Here is a 19,944-nt window from a genome sequence, read left to right on the forward strand (position 1 = left end):
ACAACCACAGTAAGTATAGTTAAACTAATAGTCATTGTTCTTGTGACGTGACTGTAAAATCCAATGGAAAAACTCCATTCAAAATATCAGAAAAGGTGGAAAACAAAAAGGTAACATAATTTGGTGGGTTTGAGGAGGGCTACATAATATTTAGTTAGGGAAGGATAAACAACTCATTTTTCAGCAACACTGCAACAAAGGAACTAGTCATTTTATGCCCCTTTGCTTGAGCTCATATGCTTCTGACTTCAAATTTCACAATTAAAAAAGAGTTTATTTAGCCTCCTTCAATCAAATAAATCCTCACTTGGTCAAAAGAACAAGATATGATTATTTGCTAGAATAAAAGAACATAAATGTTGTCAATCGCAAATCACAGAAAATTGCACTTTATTCAAATTTCGCTATGCAACAGTCTTTTAGGCCTACACAACTGCTATAATTATAATTGACAGTTTGACACCAATTTTTACTTTAAGATAAAAATTCTTAGTTCGACCACGGACATGGGCAAATAGATCAACAGTTCTATTTTACCAAAAATAATTTACCTTCAGCTTCAACATGACTTCCCTCTTCAGACATAGAATGGTTATTTTGGTTGAGTTCATTATAGCCATCAATTGAGTGCCCTTCCTCTTGTGATTGTCCACAATTTTGAGTAGTATTCAACTTCCTTTTGTGCTTCCCCATGGTACTTTCTACATATGCCAAAGCCAAATTAGTTTTTAATTGTTGTAAAAAACAAATAACCGATGACAATACTAATCTACCTCAAATGAAACACATAAAATGGTAGGGAGCAAAAATAACTACACACCTTTGTAACTTCAATAAATTAGAAGTCAAATAAATTGATTGATAAATAATTTGCTCTATATATTAGAAGAAGTCTCCCTCACTCTCATCCTCTGTATCATCACCACCCTCATCATTTTGGAGAATGCTCTCCATGGATATTGTAACTTCCATGATATCATGATTATCATCAACTTCTGGTCTAATCAAGTCATTGTCAGTTATATCTTGCAAGACTTGTTCATTCACTTGATCTACATCATTGGACAAATCATACACATCTCTAACTTTAGCATGCACAACAACAAACCAATCATTTTGTGTTCTATTCTCCACATAGAATATTTTTTTGGCTTGAGAGGCCAAAATAAATGGGTCATCGCATACATCATTTCCTGTATGTTGCAAATAATTGAAATTGACTAATGTCATGCCTAAGTTATCAATTCTACAACCTTTATTTATGTCAACCCAGTCACACTTGAACAATAATGCCTTGTATTTTCCCGAATAATCTAATTAAATTATATCTGTGAGTGCACCATAATAGTTGATTTGCCCTTCTTTCGGGTGCTTATCTCTTGAACTAGCATAACTTTTTGTCTTAACAGTAACTACGATGCCACTATTTTGAGTCTTTAAGCCTCTTTCGCGCTTCTTTGTATGGAATCTAACTCCATTAATAATATAACCACTATATTTTCTCACTATTTCTAGTGGACCACGTGCAAGCCATTTGATATCCTCTGTCACTAGAGCACTACCTTGCTCTTCCAACCGTGAAACCTACAACAATTGCAAATTGTTAAAATTTAAAATGATTATAAATTCTATATTAGGGATGAAAATGATTTCTAACACATACTCGTTCACGGAACCAATCAGAAAATGATCGACCATGAATTTTGTCAACTTCATAAGAAGATAGTCGACGATTTTGTCTCCTAATAAGATCAATGTGTTCTCTGTGTAAAAAGGTTAAGAGAGATTAGATATTATAATTAGTATAAAGATGTCAAACCAAATTTTAGTAATTAAATATAAACATAAATAAATTGACTTACTTTTGGAAGGGGTCGACATTATGGCTATTAAAAAGCACATATCTATGTGCTTGCAACAATGTTTTCTTGTCAAGGGAGATCCGAGAAGCCCTTTTTCTTTTCTTCACATTGAATCCAACTTTACACTTTCTCCCCAATGGTCTCCCTCTAGGATTTAAAAGATTTGTATTTTCCACAAAATCCGAATCATCATTTCGACTAGGTCGATTAAAATAAGTTTCCACCGAAGAGAGATATCGGGAACAAAATATCAAGCATTCATGAGCTAAATAACCCTCTGCAATAGATCCCTCTGGATGTGCTCGATTACGAACAAATGACTTTAGAGTAAAAAGGAACCTAAAAAAGAGAGTTTAGGTCACCAAATAAGATAACATAATTTTACTTAATAATCTAATAATGAATATAAATGAACGAAAAAATGTGTAATACCTTTCAATTGGATACATCCATCGATAATGAACAGGACCTGCAACTTTTGCCTCATATGCCAAATGAATTAACAAATGTACCATTATAGTGAAAAAAGATGGAGGGAAAATCTTTTCTAACTGGCACAATGTTTTGGCAATTCGATTCTCCAAGTGCTCCAAATTATGCTCATTAAGAACCTTGCCACACAATTCTTTGAAGAAATGACAAAGATCGCATATAACTAAACTCACTTTGCCAGGCAAACAACCTTGTATAGCTATAGGAAGAAACTCTTGCATTAAAAGGTGACAATCATAGCTTTTGAGACCAAATATCTTGTGTTGTTTCACTTGCACACATCTAGATATATTAGAAAAATATTCATCTGAGGTTTTTAAGTTTTTGAGAACTTCCAAAAATATTTCTTTCTCATTTGATGTCATTTGGTAACAAGCTCTAGGCAAATATTTTTTACCTTTACTTGGATGCATCGTTGGATGTAGTTGACTTCTAATGTTCATGTCTACAAGGTCATAACGTGCCTTATCGTTATCCTTTGATTTTCCGTCTAAATGCAACAATGTTCCAATAATGTTATCACAAACATTTTTTTCAATGTGCATTACATCAAGATTATGACGAAGAACATTATGTTGCCAATAAGGTAATGTGAACAAAATGCTTTTCTTTTTCCATGGTGACCCATTACCTATTCCATGATCTTCCAATTGTCTCAAGACACTTGCACCATTAGGTAGCTCCGGCGGTGCTCTAAACTCTTGGGTTCCATCAAATTCTCCTCTATTGTATCTCCACTTACTAGTAGGCTCTAACCAACGACGATCACACATGTAGCAAAACTTCCGACTATAACGCAACCAATGAGACGCAGTTTTTAATCCACAACATGGACAAGCATATTGACCTTTAGTGCTCCAGCCTGACAAATTTGCATATGCTGGGAAATCGTTGATAGTCCACATGATAGCAGCACGCATTTGGAATGACTCTTTTTTGCATGCATCAAATGTTTTCACCCCAATTTCCCATAATTCTTTTAGTTCTTCCACAAGAGGTTGCATATAGATATCAAGTTTATTTCCTGGACCTTTTGGACCGGGAATAAGCAATGAAAGTATAAAATTAGGTTGCTTCATACACATCCATGGAGGAAGATTATAAGGAATCAAAACAATAGGCCAAGTGCTATGAGAAATTGACATAGTTTTGAAAGGGTTAAAACCATCAGAAGCTAAACCTAGTCGAACATTACGAGGGTCGCACGAAAAATCAGGATGTTGACTATCAAAATATTTCCAAGCGAAAGAATCAGCTGGATGTCTCATGAGCCCATCTTTTGTTCTACCATCTTTGTGCCATGTCATAGAAGAAGCTATTTTTGATGATAGAAAGAGTCTTTGTAGTCTAGGTTTAAGAGGAAACCAACGAAGAACCTTTGCAGGGACTTTTTTTCTACCTTCATTGTCATTAGAGTTTAGTTTCCATCGTGACATGCCACATTTTGAGCAAATTTGAGCATTAGCAGAATCTCTCCAATATAATATGCAATCATTGGGACAAGCATGAATTTTTTCATATGAGAGACCTAATCCACAAATAATCTTTTTTGTATCATAAAAAGATTTCGGCAATGTATTTTCTTCTGGTAATGCATCCCTTAAAAGCTCTAACAACATGGAAAAACTTTTGTCAGTCCACCCGTTTAGACACTTTAAGTGATACAAATGGACAATAAATGATAGTTTTGTGAACTTCTTACAACCAGGATAAAGATTTTGCTCTGCCTCATTTAACAACTGATAGAACTTATCCAAATTACTATCATCTTCAAATTGTTGAGTATTGGTTTCATCTATGAATGCTTTGGGATTCTCGTCCTCCACATTTAAATTTGCACCATCACTCTCATTAGTTGGATGTATTCCAAAGGCATCATGAATCAATGTATCTATGTCATGGTCAAACTCTCCGTCTACTTGAGATACACTTTGAGAACTAGACGAGCTAACTTGTTCACCATGAAAGACCCAAGTAACATAACCTTTTAGAAACCCAAAATGGATTAGATGCTCATAAATATCCACTCGAGAGCGCCACTTGCAATTGACACAATTGGTGCAAGGACATAAAATTTTTCCATCATTTGATTTTGCAAATGCAAAATCAAGAAAATTAGTAACTCCTCTAATGTACTTCTCTTTATTAAGAGAGTTGTTAGGGTTGTAGGATATCCAACTCTTATCCATTCAATTCAATGCAATAAACTGAAAAATTGAATGAAATAACACACAAAAATTAATAAATATAACTTAAATATAAAGAAAGGAAAATGAAGGAAACAAACGGATGATAATAATTATTATTATTATTATAATTATTATAATAATAATCATAAACAGTGTTTCTTGATAAATTATAATAATAATAATAATAATAATAATAATAATAATAATAATAATAATAATCTTGATTGCTACCTGTTTGTATGTCTTTATTATTATAAGATATATGATATTTTATTGTTAAATAGAAATTAGCTATTGTAGACCCCGCTTATTGTTTTGCATTTTTAATAATAATACAAACTATTGCATTTTTAAAAACCGAGAAGATTGAAACAAAGAACTCAAGAACCAGCCTTGTGTACGTCCAAGCTTCAGATAAGCACTCTGGTTACCGTAAGAAAGAAAGAAAGATAGAATGAATGAGAAGATCTATTATTGACAATTGTATGATAAAAGCAAATAATTCACACATAATTAACAACCAAATAGAGCCAAAATTTAATTCAGCCACTTGATAATGGATTGCAATGCTATGTGACTGGTTTATAATATATTGCAAGAATATTCAGCCACTCTGGTTACCAAAAGAAAGAAAGAAAGACGGAATGAATGAGAAGATCCATTATTAACAATTGTATGATAAAAGCAAATAATTCACACCTAATTAACAACCAAATAGAGCCAAAATTAAACTTGATAATGGATTGCAAGAATATTCAGCCACTTGAACATTCACATTTCAGTTTAAGGGGCTTTAATTTACTCATGTGTATTTTACTTAATAATTTTTGAGTTTGTTATCTTTAGGAAAGTAATTTTAAAGTTATTCTGTTATTTTCTATTGATGGTAGTTAGTGGTAGTTAGAAAAAGTTGAGTTGATATTCCGCACACAAATTTCGTTCTTCCTTCTTCAACACACTTTTGTTTACATTTATCCCATTCAAATTTGATTCTTTCACTGATATAAGAAAAATGTTTGTGTTACACTTTTAACACCACAATGGTGTAAAGATATGATAGTATTATTATAAGTGCTCTTTACTCTTGTAATATAAGATACGATCTTTTTACTTATCCATAGTTTGAGGTTACCTTTTGGATAAGGTGATAGTAATTAATGCATTCCACTTTTGCTATGCAATTTCCAAACAAACAGCTTTTCCGCGAAACTCACCAAGCAAGGAAGTTATTTAGTTCTTTCTATTTATCCATTTCTTTACCAAAAGAAAAACAGTTAAAAGTGCAATCAACACTTTTGCAAACACAAAAGCAACCAAAAGAGAACTGAAAAAAAGTTTTATGCAGGGCAAGATACTAACACTATGGCAAGATACATGTTAAAAGAGAACTGCAATGCTATGAAAAAAAGAGAACTGAAATTTGTCACAGAGTACTCTAATATTAATCAAACATATCTACTTTCTAATTTTCTCATCTTCACGAGGTTGACTGTGATTGTTTAAACATGTATAATGTTAATGTATAATTGGACAGTCCTTAATATGAAACCAGTCCAATGGTGGACTTCCTATTTTACTCATTTTTAAACAGTAATTTGCCAACTATTGAACACCTCAAAACTATGTTTTTATTGGTTTTCCCTATTGAACCCCTTAAAATAACGTCCATATTAGTTGCAACCATATTATTCAATTTATTTACCGAATGTTAGCCTTCCTCTATTAATTCCTGGAAATTTTTTTAATGCCACTCAGTTTTAATGAAAATTGATTGATCAACTGTATTAACCTACTTTACTTTAACCAGGGTCCTTGTACATTAGTTCTTATCACTATTGGAATCTTTACCAAATTTTTGTGTGTAGATGAAGTGGTCTCAAAATGACCTAAATTCTACCCTTATTTTATATTAAATACATGAAATACCAGCAGTAGCGGTGACTGTAAACCGCTCTAAAACCGAACGGGAGTGAAAATGAGTTCGTCCGCCAGCGTGTAATTACTTAATTTCTAGTTTTTTGTGGGTTCACTGTTGGAGTTGTGCCAAGGTGTCATCACGGTACTGTCAGGAAGGAACGGTGCTTCATAGCAGTTACCTTTTTTTTCTACCTTTTATTAATTTATTAATAATAATAAATTTATCATTTTTTATTAATTTATAGTCGTTAAGTTCTTTTTAATTTATTAAATAATAATAATTTTGTAACTATTAGCATTTTTTTAGTTAATATACCACCGTTAGCCTTTTTTTTTCTCTTTTAATTACGATTGTTAGCTCGTTAATAGAAACAATTTGTTACTCATACTTTTTCTTCACAATTTTTGTTACAGAAGTTTATTAAAGTTTTTATTAACGTACTTTTTTATTTATTTTTCCATTTAAATTAATATTTTAAGTTATAATAAAATTAAATATTAATGTATAAATTAAAGTAATGGAATATAATATGATTTTTTAAAAGTTAAACCGTAAAAAATGAATGAGTTGATTTAGGGTGATGTGGCATAGTAGAACTTGAATCATGTTGAGCTCACCGTTGGAGTAGAAAATGAGTGAATTGCTTCAAGATGATGTGGTACAGTGGACCTCATCTAAAGAACCCATATTGAGTTTACCGTTGTAGATGCTCTAATATCCAGCGAAAGACCAGCAATCTCAAAATTCAAATTCAGGGATAGTAGACCGAACAACTTTCATTTATTTTCCAGAATGAAATTGCAACAATTGAAACATAAGTGATGGCAGAATAATAAGCTGCAATACATGAGATATAATTAGACCTGAGCTTGAAGATGAGAAACTCCATATTTGTGTTTTGCTTTTTCATTATCCTTTCTCTGAAAATGAAAATAGAAGAATCTCAAAACCATTTTAAAATATAAAATACTAAAATCAATCAAATCATTCAACCTATGCAAATTGCTAACAAAGGAAAAACAATTTTCACTTACTGAATCTGGATCTGAATCGATGAGTTTGAATAACAAAATCGTAAATCGCTGAATCTGAATCTGAATCTGAATCTGAATCGATGAGTTTGAATAACAAAATCGTAAATCGTTGAACCGTTATATTTCATGAGTTTGAATCTGAATCTGAATCGATGAGTTTGAATAACAATTTCAACTTTAACAATTTCTGAAATGAAATAGGGAAACAAATTGAGATGAGAAGAGAAGAAATAGGGAAAAAGAATTTCAGAGAAATGGAAATGAAGGCATTGCATTGAAGAACGAAAATTACTTTGATAATTTCTGAGATGAAAATTGCATGAATTGATTTTTAGTGAAGAAAATTTTCTAAAGAGATTTGCTATGGAGGAAGTTCAGATTCGGCGTGAAACCATTTTTGTGCTGGTGCGTGAAACCATTTTCTTTTCTGGTGAGTTATTTTTTGATGAACGTTAAAATAAATATTTTACATTGAATTAATAATAAATATTTTACATTGAATTAATAATAATGAAGATGTAAAATAAATATTTCACAGTTTAGTTTCCCTAGGGTGAGTTATTTTTTATGTGAATATTTCATTTTTTTTAAGTTATTATAAATTGACACAATAGATTTCTTTTTTGTAGTGTCATCATGGGATTCATATGGCTGGTTTGTTAATTTGATGAATGAATGGTATTTAATTTGTTGAGTGTGTGTTGGTATTTATAGGGTGCAGGGTTTGAATAATCAACATGGATGCAGGGTACGTGGTGGTTCGATACTGGGCTCGTTGGTGCGTGTTAGAAATGGAAGTATACTACAATCATCATTTCTGTATAGACATTGCAAGCGCTGCTAATCACCGTTGAAATTAACTCACTTTCTACCGTTAATTATGGAGTCATTAATTTTTTTTTTAATACTAAAAATGATATTATGTCATTCAGAATACATCAATAGACAATAATACATAAACCACGCACTTGATGAAGTCAAGGTGATTGATTGCATCTGCACTTAATTGAAGTTGATTTGTCAATCTCAATCAAATAAACATTACATCAAGATAAAAAATCAAAATGTCGCACAAAGCCTACGAACAAAGCAACAACTCTACACTTGGATGATAAAATCACAAACAAAATGAGAGAAAAAAAATTAAATATACAGTAACCACTCATTTAAAAAAAGGTAAAAGAAAAACCAGTAAAATATATAATTTCATACTAAAAATAATTTTAAATCACTAATCTCTAATAAAAAAGAAGAAAAATTGTTAGCAGCGACTGCACTATGTTTTGAGAAGTAATTAATTTACATTTATATTCGTGATTATAAAAAAAATTCTTTTGACAAAAAATGTTGAGAAATACTAATCTTCACTATTTGAGGATATGTAACTAACAAATATAAGTGATAAGATAAGACGATTTTTGCTAATTTAAAATTTGACAATAATTTGAGTGATTAAAGTAGTTCAGATATATATTTGATATCTAACTAATGAATATAATAAGATATTAAATTCTAACTCAATTAGTAAAATGTCGATATTGTTAAGATGAATATTATGTCTTAGGTTCGAATTCAGACTTCCCAATTATATATGAATTTCTAATGACAATTATATAATCTCATCTATAAAAAAAAAATCACAAACACTACTGATTACTATTAACTAACGAACACTCATGTGACAATGATTATATTAAATAAGATGTTAGTTTGATAATATTTTATTTATATTTTATTTTATCATTCCTAGTTATTTACAAGTCAGTTGTTTTATATTTATTACAGTTTGTTGAGTTTGTTAGCAGCTATTCACCCTACATATAATTTCATATTGGTACTTTTTTTTAATTAATGAATGAGATTATTCAAGAAAATTTATTTTACTCACATTTTCATTATTATTAAAATTATTTCTAATTAATTAAATCATAAATTTAATATATTTAAATATTTTTTATTTTTCAAATACTGTATTTTAGTCATTATAATTCTCTGATTTATTTTCCTTTCTAGTAGTAGGGTATATTTAAATCGCATAAAGAAATCTTCCAGAGAAATTTATATAGGGTGCGGTTTTTATGTAAATGTAATGTGGAGGAAATGTTCCCAAAGCTACACGGCGATGTGTAAACATTTCTGCCAATTGCTGACTGACTTACACATGTTTAGTGTTCGAAAACATTTTTTTCTTAATCATCCCATTCTTAAAGGAGTTACGGTAATCTATTCTCAAATGTGTATTTGTTTTTTATGCATTGTTTTAAAATAACTTTAATTCTAAGGAAAAAAACGAGAAATTTATGTCAATATCTTTGAAATTTCATAATTTTTGATGATATGAGGTGTAACACCCCAATATTTTCATATATATTATATATGTGTCTTTTAGTAATTTTCGTAATTTATTATTTAATTAATAATTTATTCTACATGTAAAGAAATTAAATTAAAATTTACAACTTCCTATTTTACTTGAATAATTTTAACCTTTATTTTTATTTAATTGTTTTGGTGTGACAATTACATTAGAACGGTTTATGGCATAATTATTTCCAACATGGACAACTGTGTATTTTATTTATTTGATTATTTTCGATAATCATGAAATTGATGTGTTAGATACGTTGACTTTATTTTTATACGTGACCTGCAGTGATATTTTTGTCTTACTTGATTTATTTTAGTTGATAAAAACATTAGTTGAATTATTTAATTAAATTATAATTTATAGAAGTTATATCATTTATTAGTTTTATTTTAGACCAAATAAGTATTTAACCAATGATATAATAGAATTAGTGAAAATCCTTAGTTTTATTTATATATTTTATTTAATTAATTTAGCGTGACAATAGTAAGATAATTGTTCCTTTAATTTTAATTATTTGATGAAGTATATTTATATTAATTAGTTAATTAATTGTTGGGGTTTTGTTAGTAATTAATTAAAACTTGTAGGAGTATCTTTTTTTAGAGTGAACAATGACCAAGTCAATTTTTGTCAAAATTTAATCATCCACACTATATTTTATTGTTAATAGCATTTAACTATAAAACAGTGTGTTTTCTACTTTACATCCACTCAAATGTGTAACAAGCAAGAATAAATACATGAATGTCAATTAATTCATAACGATTGGTCATTGAATGATATTATTCCAATTGAATACATTATTGATGTATGCAATTAACATCAATGAAAAAAAGTACTCTCTTTCTTTAATTAGCTTCACGTCTCCATTCGCAACATTATATTTTCTTTATCTCAAATATTTTCAAGTCACTCAAACAACCCCCCACATATTACCTCTCTTTCTTGTGGAAGCTCTAAGCTTTTGTTCCTTCATCTTTATGAGATTTTTCGAGGGCTATATAGTGTTACGTGGAAGGAAAGCGTCCAAGGTAAGGGCTTTTCCCCATGCATAGTTAGGCTAGATATTAAATTAGCGATTCGTAAGATGTTGATATGATGTCTGGATGTTTTAAAAGAAAAATGTTGATTTTATTTTCGTCGTAAATAAATTAACTATAATTCTTTGATTGTTTTTTTAGTAATACCTCTATCTTGATGAAATTAATTATAGAGTTCTATTTTATTATTATACCTTGATAAATATGTTTGTAGTGAAAATGTTTAATGCCTTACGTGTTTTAGAGTATTTAATTATAAAGTTATAATTTTTATAATGATGCAATTAGTAATATGTTTATTATGATGTATTTGATTTTAAGTGTTGACTTTTGAGTATTTTAAATTTAAAACTTGACTTTTATGAACAATATATGTTTCTTGAGGACATGAATGAGAATTTTATATTTTTTTAATTTTAATAATATGAGAAAATTGATTATTGAATGCATTAAGGAATAATCCATTTTTAGAATGCGGAAGACTTTATAGTGAAATGAATGAAATTTATGTTGTTATTGTATTCTTGGTGATATGAGTTTTAATTGTTATCAATAACACGTAGTCAAATCGAATCTTATGGATTATTAAAATGAAAGTGGTGATTTTGAGATATTTGTTCACGTGCAATATTTGATGTGTTGAATTATTGAGCTATAACTATGAACATCCGTGAGAATATAAATTTGATGTCTTATGTGATTAAAAAATTTAATTTGAAATATTTTGTCTTTGTAGTTGCCTAAGTGGCTAGTGATTTTTGTTTTAAATATTGTAATCTTTGTGGTTGCCTAAGTGACTGGTGATTTGTGTTTTAAATAATTGTTATCTTTGTGGTTGCCTAAGTGACTAGTGAATTGTGTCTTAAATATTGTTATCTTTGTGGTTGCCTAAGTGGCTGATGATTTGTGTTTTAAATATTGTTATCTTTGTGGTTTCCTAATTGGCTGATGATTTGTGTGATTATTTAAGTGAGTGGTGACATGTACCTTTTGAACATCATTATCATTTCACGACATATCATATGCATCTTTGTGGACACATGTGTGGCTGGTTTAATTTTTCCCATTGGTATAGGTGACTTCTGTGTGGACGCCTGTGTGGCTGGTTATATCTGGATCATATATATTTAGGAGCATGCATAACTTGCATACATTTTATTGTTATTTTTATTTTGATACAATTATTTGCTCTACGGTTGCTACTTGATTTATTTAGATATATTTTATGATTTTTGATACCCTTTGAGAACTGTTAAAGAATCAATTTTTTTAAATCTTTTATTATGAAAAGATTTTATATTCATATTTTATGACTGTTAATTTATTATTTGGTTTAATTCTTGTTGTGGGATGAACTGACCCTTACACAAACATTTAGGTACCAATGATCTCAAAGTGTCGTATAATAATGTTTGCTTGGTAGATGCGCGTGGGAAAATGAGACTTTTACTTAATAAAATTGTACATAAAAAATGGAGTATAAATACTTTATAAGATAACTATAAAATATTTTATAGATCTCATTAAAAATGAGCTATTTTCATTGTTAAAGATACTATACAATATTCACTTGGAGTAAATTAAACAATTGCTGAAACAAAAAATGTGGGATATATAGCCATTAAGTATTTTTTATTCTTCATCCAACTTAGAGTTATGTGCTACACTTAGAGAGGTATATGTTACACTATTTGACTATATGTGTCTAAAGATGAGGTGAGACAGATAATATAATTGTCATCATATAATATTTTATAACTTATCCATTATATCACTTATCCATAACTTTATGTTAAAAAATTCTAACATCGTTAAGCTTTTTTTTCATAAAAAATAAAAAATAAATTAGAAATTAGAAATTAAAAATTAAAAATCTTGATTAGTTTTTGAAAGAGGCCAAAATTGAGAATTCCTTTTCACATTTTATTTCTCCCTCTTCATATCTTCACCTCTTTTCTCTCCCTCTTCTCACGACCTTCTCACCATCAAGAGAAAAAAAATCAAACGTCACTCCAAATGTGTTTGTAGTGAAAAATAATTATATATTAATGAAAAGTTTAGATATACACATAAAAATATATCAACACCCGCAATGCGTGGGTCACAATCTAGTTTTAAAATTAATCTCAAATAAAAAAACAACAAACAACATACACACAACAATCAAGTAAAATAATCAGTATAGCTAGGGCATACAACAAGGGGGACATGGATAGAATAGAATCATCCCAAAATTTCATTCGTACACACATTCATAACGAAAATTACAATCCTATATTCAAATAGTTCAACTATTATTATAGTTCATCTTTTCAATTTGATTTATGAGATTGAGAGAATGAAAAAAATGAAAAAGAGGTGAAATGAAGATAAAAAAATAAGCTGAAAGTAAAAAACGTAGTGCTGAAATGAAGATAAAAAAAAAAAAGTCAAGCTGAAATGAGTGAGGGATAGGGAAAAAAGGAGTGAGGGATAGGAAAAATAAAGATAAAAAATTTAATTTTACAAAAAAAGCAAATGTAGCGTCGGGCACACCAACGCTAAAAGGGTGACTAAAATAAAAAAAATAAATAAGGATCTTCCATATTTTACTTAGCGCCGGCTATGCCGACGCTAATGATTAATGAAAACACACAAAAAAAATTGGTGCCCTAGCGCGCGCTTGACAAACGCTAACTAGCGTCAGTGTTAGGCACTACTAGAAAATTGCATTTTAGCTGTCATATTTAGTATCGGCCCCCGACTCCGACGTTAACTAGCGTCGGTACAACCGACACTAAGGTAACAAATTTTATTTTTCAATTTTATTAACAATTAGCGTTGGAGTGACCGACGCTAAGTAAAATAAGACAGTCACTAGTTTATTTATTTAATTTTTTATTTTTTATATTAATATGTAGCGTTAGAGGGGCCGACGTTACGTTTATGATTTTTTAAAATTAAATTTTTTAATATTATTTGTAAAATCAGATTGAGCCCTCAGATCAGATTGTAAAATTAAGAACTGAGCCCTTATCTCACACTTCGTCATCATCACTATGAACCCTACATTTTGAACCCATCACCAATTCTCAATCGTCTCAACGCCGTGAATATCGCCGCCGCATCAACGGTTCCATCACGTCACCCACTCGGTACCCTAGCTATCCAACATGTCCCCCTCTCGAACCTGTGACTGTCTCGAACCCGTCACCGTCACTCTCAGTGTCGTGTTTAGTGTCGCCGTCTCGCGCTCGTTTGTGGTCCATTCTCAATGTAAGTTTTGTCGTCTCACTCTCAGTGTAGCCGTTTTGGTTTTATGGCATTTCAATTGTGTATTTGTTTGGTCAAATCAATTTGTATTCTTCTCCCTGGCATTGCACAACAAGAAACATAAAAATAAGAACCAACCTAAACAAATGAATTTAATTTAGATGATTTTGTGTTGTAAGTGACAACTTTAACAATACAAAGAAAACTAAAACTAATCTAGGGACTCCTTCAGTGGTCATAAGTAGGTAAAATTACCCAACTACTTGATCCATTGCATATCTGATTCTTTCTAACAGTTGTTATCACATAAGTAAATAGCAACTTATAATTAATAAACATATCTAGATGTCCTTCTATTTAAATTGCTCCTGATTTAATTTGATTATACTTTGTTTTCAATCTAATGATCTAACTAATTATTTAGTTGCATTGTTATGCAGTGCCATGTGTTAGGTTCTTACTGAAGTATTGTAGTACTCTCATACTACAAAAGAACTTATCTTAATGTGATATGGTGTATCAGAATACTCTGATTAAACCCACTTCTAACCTTTGACCTCTAACCCCTGTTCTGTTTGAATATTAATAATTTTACCCTAGATTTTTGGCTTTTAAGTTGTCGATGCCATGATATAAATTGGAAATTTTGTTACTGTTTGAATATTAACCTCTGTTATGTTGGAATTTATTCTATATGACTCAAATATATTGGATAAAATTGTTAGACGTGAATTGAAAAAGGAGTATGTTAGTGGTGTTAAAGATTTTGTGAAGATGGCTTTGAAACAACCGATTTGTATATCTAAGGGAGGGATAAGGTGTCTGTGTATAAAATGCAAGTGTATGAAGATATCTGCAGCAACTACTGTTAGACTTCACTTGTACCGGGATGTATTTCAACCAGATTATTGGATTTGGACTAAACACGGAGAAGTGAAGCCAATGGTTGAAATAAAGGGTGGTTCGACTAGTAGTTCGATTGTGCATCATGACGACCAATTTAATGCAATGGATGAAATGATGTTTGATGCTTTTAGGCCTTATCGAGATGTCCTTGATGTGAACACTAACATGGGAAATGAGACATTTGCTGAGGATGAGTTGCATAACGAAGATGCAAAACGGTTTTATGACAAGTTGATATCCACCAACAAGCCCATCTACGAGGGGGCTACCCAATCAATGTTATCAATATGTGCTCAACTTCTGGCAATTAGGTCTAATTGGCATGTTCCACAAAAAGGTATAGATTTTGTTACAAAAATTCTTCAAAGTGTATGTCCAGTGCCACCATGCTTGCTCGATAAATATTACCAAACAACACAATTGGTATCAAAGGTAGGGTTGAAGGTTGAGAAAATTGACTGTTGTAAGAAAGGATGTATGTTATATTACAAGGATGATAACAAGTTATCTGATTGCAAAATTTGTCATTCTCCTAAGTTCATTCCTCGTAGGACTGGTATGGGAAAATACAAATATGTTCCAAAGATGTTCCAACAAAAAGAATGTTTTATTTCCCTATCATTCCTAGATTACAAAGATTGTATGCATCAACAGAGTCTGTAGCTGAAATGAGATGGCATCACGAGAATAAAAAGAGTTCAAACGTCATTCACCATCCGTTTGATGGAAAAGCATGGAAACATTTTGACGATGTATATCCTGACTTTGCTAGTGATCCTAGAAATTTAAGGTTGGGTCTATGTTCAGATGGATTTACTCCTTATATTCAAGCGTCTGCTTCTCCATACTCATGTTGGCCAGTTATACTCACTCCATACAATCTTCCCCCTGAAATGTGCATGACCAAACCATACTTATTTTTTACTTGTCACATACCTAGACCTTCTAATCCCAAACAAAATATAGATTTCTACTTGCAACCATTGATTGATGATTTGCAACGATTGTGCTCCAACGGAATTTTGACCTATTAGGAAGATAGATTCATATTCCCATACATAAAAATTATAGATCCACAAAACAAAACTTCATCATGAAATCATGCTTGATGTGGACAATTAATGATTTTCCCGCCTATGTTATGTTATTCGGATGGGGAACACAAGGTAAGTTGGCATGTCCTCATTGTATGGAAGACACAAAAGCTTTCACTTTGAAATATGGCGGTAAGAATTCTTGGTTTGATTGTCATTGTCGATTCTTGCCAGCTAATCACTCTTTCAGAAGAAGTAAAATAAGTTTTACAAAAAATAGGGATGAGAAAGACGGTCAACCTTACATTTACACAGGGCAAGATGTACCAGAGGTGGTGAGTAATTTTCCAAATGTGACTGAAATTGGTTGGAAAAAGAAATTGAACGGGTATGGAGTGGATCATAATTGGAATAAACAAAATATTTTTTTGGGATCTTCCATATTGGAAGAATAACTTGTTAAGGCACCACATCGATGTGATGCACATAGAGAAAAATGTCTTCGATAATATATTTAACACTGTTATGAATATTAAAGGTAAAACAAAGGATAATAAAAAGGCGAGAAAAGACTTGTCTTTATTATGGTTTCGCGGGGACTTGGAGATGCAAGTCTTATCTAACGGAAAGATGGGTAAACCAAAGACAAATTACACTTTGACATCATTAGATGCCAAGTTTGTTTGTAAATGGTATAGGAATTGAGAATGCCTTATGGCTATGCTTCAAACCTTGCTAGGTGTGCCGATGTTGAAAAGGGTACGATACATGGGATGAAAAGCCATGACTGTCATGTTTTCATGGAATGTTTACTCCCAATTGCATTTCATTCTTTGCCAGAATTTGTTTGGAAACCATTAACTGAACTAAGTCGATTCTTCAAGGATCTATGTTGCAATACATTGAGGTTGGACGACTTAGTAAAGTTGAATGATAACATTCCAATTATCATATGCAAGTTAGAAAAGATTTTTCCACCAGGTTTCTTCGACTCAATGGAGCATCTTCCAATCCATCTTGCCAATGAAGCAATGTTAGGTGGTCCAGTACATTACCGGTGGATGTATCCATTTGAAAGGTAACTGTTGTGGTTGATTTTTTAACAGATTACATGTTTATTATAACTTACTTAATAGACATTTAATGATTAAATGTGCAGATGTATGGGAGTCTCAAAGAGGGCAGTGACAAACAAGGCTAGGGTTGAAGGCTCCATATGTTGCCAACCACAAATTTAAGTAATAATCATCATTCAAGTCATTCAATTTGTTGCTAACCATAAATTTAAGTAATAATCATCATTTACAATGCGATGATCTCCAACCTTCACTATCCATCTTGCTGAAACGGGGTCGACCTAGTGGGAAGTCTGGAACACATTATCTAACAGATAACGAATGAAATTAAACCATATCTTGAGTAAGTGTTCATTATAATGCGTGGAAAATTATATTGAAGCAAACCATAATACGTATTTACTTATGAACTATGTGGTTGTTGACAACATATTCTTGGAGAATCACTCAATCAATGAAGAAGACACATCTAGACGTATACATGCAGAGTTTCCCATATGGTGAAAGCATATGTAAATAACGAGGCAGATGAAGTGACCTACAAAGACATAATAGCTCTATCTCATGGTCCTTCATCAATGGCAATATCTTCGAACATTTACTTTGTTATTGGGTACACGTTTCACACTAAGGCCTACAACATTAATAATAAAGACAATCAATAGTAGGGTGCATGTAAGGGGTTTTACTGAAGGAGGAAAAGATGATTACTATAGCACGATTAACTATATCATAGAACTAGATTACTTTGGTCTGAAGGACAAGGTTGCATTATTTTATTGTGAAGGGTTTGACCCAACAAAAAATAGGGGTACAAAGATTCATCCACAATATCAAATTGTTGATATTAAGATGGATAAATGTTATCGTCTTTATGATCTTTTCATCCTAGTGCAAAAAGCAAGACAAGTGTATTATGTCCCCTATTCAGAAATGTGTAGAGATAAGCGTCGATGGTGTGTGGAAATTACCACAAACCAAGGGGTCACGTGGAGATTGACAACACAGAGGATGAAATGCCTTATCAATCTGATGCGATGTCACCTGTTCTACCAATTGCAAAAATAGAATCAATATCCTGTTTACATGAAAACTCACAAGTAGATGTGTTCAAAGATACTTTTGACTTAAGATTGTAGTGAATGGAGAAAGGATAGTAACCTAACATATTACAATAATATTTTGTATTGCACAATATTAGAGTTTATTTTATGTATTTTGTATTGCACTGTTCATTTTGTACTTAAGCAACTTGCTAAGTTCTGATAAATTGTTTACTTTGTGTATTTTGTTTTTTGATAAATTATATTATGTATTTTGTATTATGTATTTTGATAAATTGTTTACTTCAGCAACTTGTACTTTGATAAATTGTATTATGTATTTTGTATTGCACTGTTCATTTTGTACTTAAGTGACATTTTTTATTTACTCTTTTTTACTTTATGACAACAGATGACTAACAAAGGTGGCAGTGATAAAGGAAATGCTCATCCTACTAGGTGTAAACCAAAGATGTTACGACCGGGTAAACTTAACGAGTAGCTGGATGTCATACATCGCAACTTGTCTACCACTAGGCCACTTCATTGTCCGTCTCCAGCCCCGTCTCAGCCTCCAACATCAACTAAGATTGTAGTACCTGCTGATATTGTAACACCACCATCCCACCCGACGCCATCCCCCATCCATGCCTCAACCCTTGAGGTATTTGTCTTTATGTCGACTCTATGTTTAAGTATTGATACCATGGGTGTCTCTTCACAACATTCCCCACATGAGACTTTGGTAGAGAAGAATGTGCAACAAAATTTCGATGATCATGAGGATATGGTGGAAATTGGGGACCACATCCAAGAGGATGAGGAGGTAGGTCAAGGGAACGTTCCTCCTATCGTGCCTGTGAGAGATGATAATGGAAAAGTCATTATACGACCTTATGGTAAAGGGTAAGTTACAACAATTGTTTATTTTCTTAATACTAGAAGCTTAAGTATAGACACATTTTATTTACTTAATACTTTATTTCTTCAATACATTAATGCAGACTCACTCCTAACAACGCAGTTGCAGATGCCATTAGGTATGCCATACAAAAACAATTTTGTGAGCCTATCTATGGTTGGAGTGCAACCACTAACATAATTAGACAAGATTGGTTTGAAACGTTTGCGGTAAGCCTTTGAATATAATTATATGTTCAATTCATTTTTCTAGCATATATAGGGAGAATTGTGTTATCTGTTTTGTTGATATTAGTTAGTACATATATTTTTTTTGTTATTCCCAGGAGAAGGTGTCGTGGGATCCTTGTCATAATGATATTGTGAAACGTCTGTTTGAACAAAAGACCGCTAAAAGCCTATCAGATATGCTTACAAAGGTGAGGAAAAAAGGGACTCGACCTAGTTGGATAGGTGTGGAAGCTTGGACTGGTCTTCAAGCATATTGGGAAGATATATTATTCAAGAACATCTCCAACCAAAATAAGACCAATCGAGCTTTAGCAGGAGGCGGGGTTGTCCACATCTCATGCCGCAAGGCTCATATTGATGTTGCGATTGAGCTTGTATGTATTAAATTTACATTTACCTAAAATTAATACAATTTAATGTTATGATATCTAATTCTGAGTTGTGATCCAATAATCTTGATTTTATTTGTAGAGCAATAACCTTCAAAGAGATTTACTTCCAAATGAGTTATTTTTGACAACCCACAAGAGGAAAAATGGCGCTTGGGTTGATAGTCGCGCATAATCTACCTATGT

General features: G+C 31.5%; 2 protein-coding genes across 3 annotated transcripts; one reads left to right on the top strand and one right to left on the bottom strand.

Annotated features, from left to right (window-relative positions):
- Positions 1-359: 359 nt before the first annotated feature.
- Positions 360-7,913, bottom strand: LOC101509492 (uncharacterized). Of its 2 annotated transcripts, XM_073365890.1 has the most exons (9): positions 7,788-7,913; positions 7,496-7,682; positions 7,325-7,381; positions 4,902-4,964; positions 2,295-4,561; positions 1,863-2,201; positions 1,664-1,763; positions 821-1,584; positions 360-701 (listed from the first exon to the last, which is right to left on the bottom strand). In XM_073365890.1, the coding sequence occupies exons 5-8, from the start codon at positions 4,541-4,543 to the stop codon at positions 1,318-1,320; spliced, it is 2,955 nt and encodes a 984-aa protein (XP_073221991.1). In that variant the 5' UTR covers positions 4,544-4,561; positions 4,902-4,964; positions 7,325-7,381; positions 7,496-7,682; positions 7,788-7,913; the 3' UTR covers positions 360-701; positions 821-1,317. The 2 variants fall into 2 exon arrangements, 1 of the variants encoding a protein (XP_073221991.1); XR_003471831.2 differs by lacking the exons at positions 821-1,584; positions 1,664-1,763; positions 1,863-2,201; positions 2,295-4,561 and having other exon boundaries at positions 4,902-4,966.
- Positions 7,914-14,058: 6,145 nt separating this feature from the next.
- Positions 14,059-17,336, top strand: LOC140919774 (uncharacterized). Its single transcript, XM_073366411.1, has 7 exons — positions 14,059-14,161; positions 14,599-14,623; positions 14,884-15,620; positions 15,719-15,916; positions 16,637-16,775; positions 16,838-17,176; positions 17,258-17,336. Exons 1-7 carry the CDS (start codon positions 14,059-14,061, stop codon positions 17,334-17,336), a joined length of 1,620 nt encoding a protein of 539 aa, XP_073222512.1.
- Positions 17,337-19,944: the final 2,608 nt, after the last annotated feature.

The sequence above is a fragment of the Cicer arietinum genome, chromosome 3, assembly GCF_000331145.2.
Source record: "Cicer arietinum cultivar CDC Frontier isolate Library 1 chromosome 3, Cicar.CDCFrontier_v2.0, whole genome shotgun sequence".
In the NCBI taxonomy this organism is placed as follows: Eukaryota; Viridiplantae; Streptophyta; class Magnoliopsida; order Fabales; family Fabaceae; genus Cicer; species Cicer arietinum.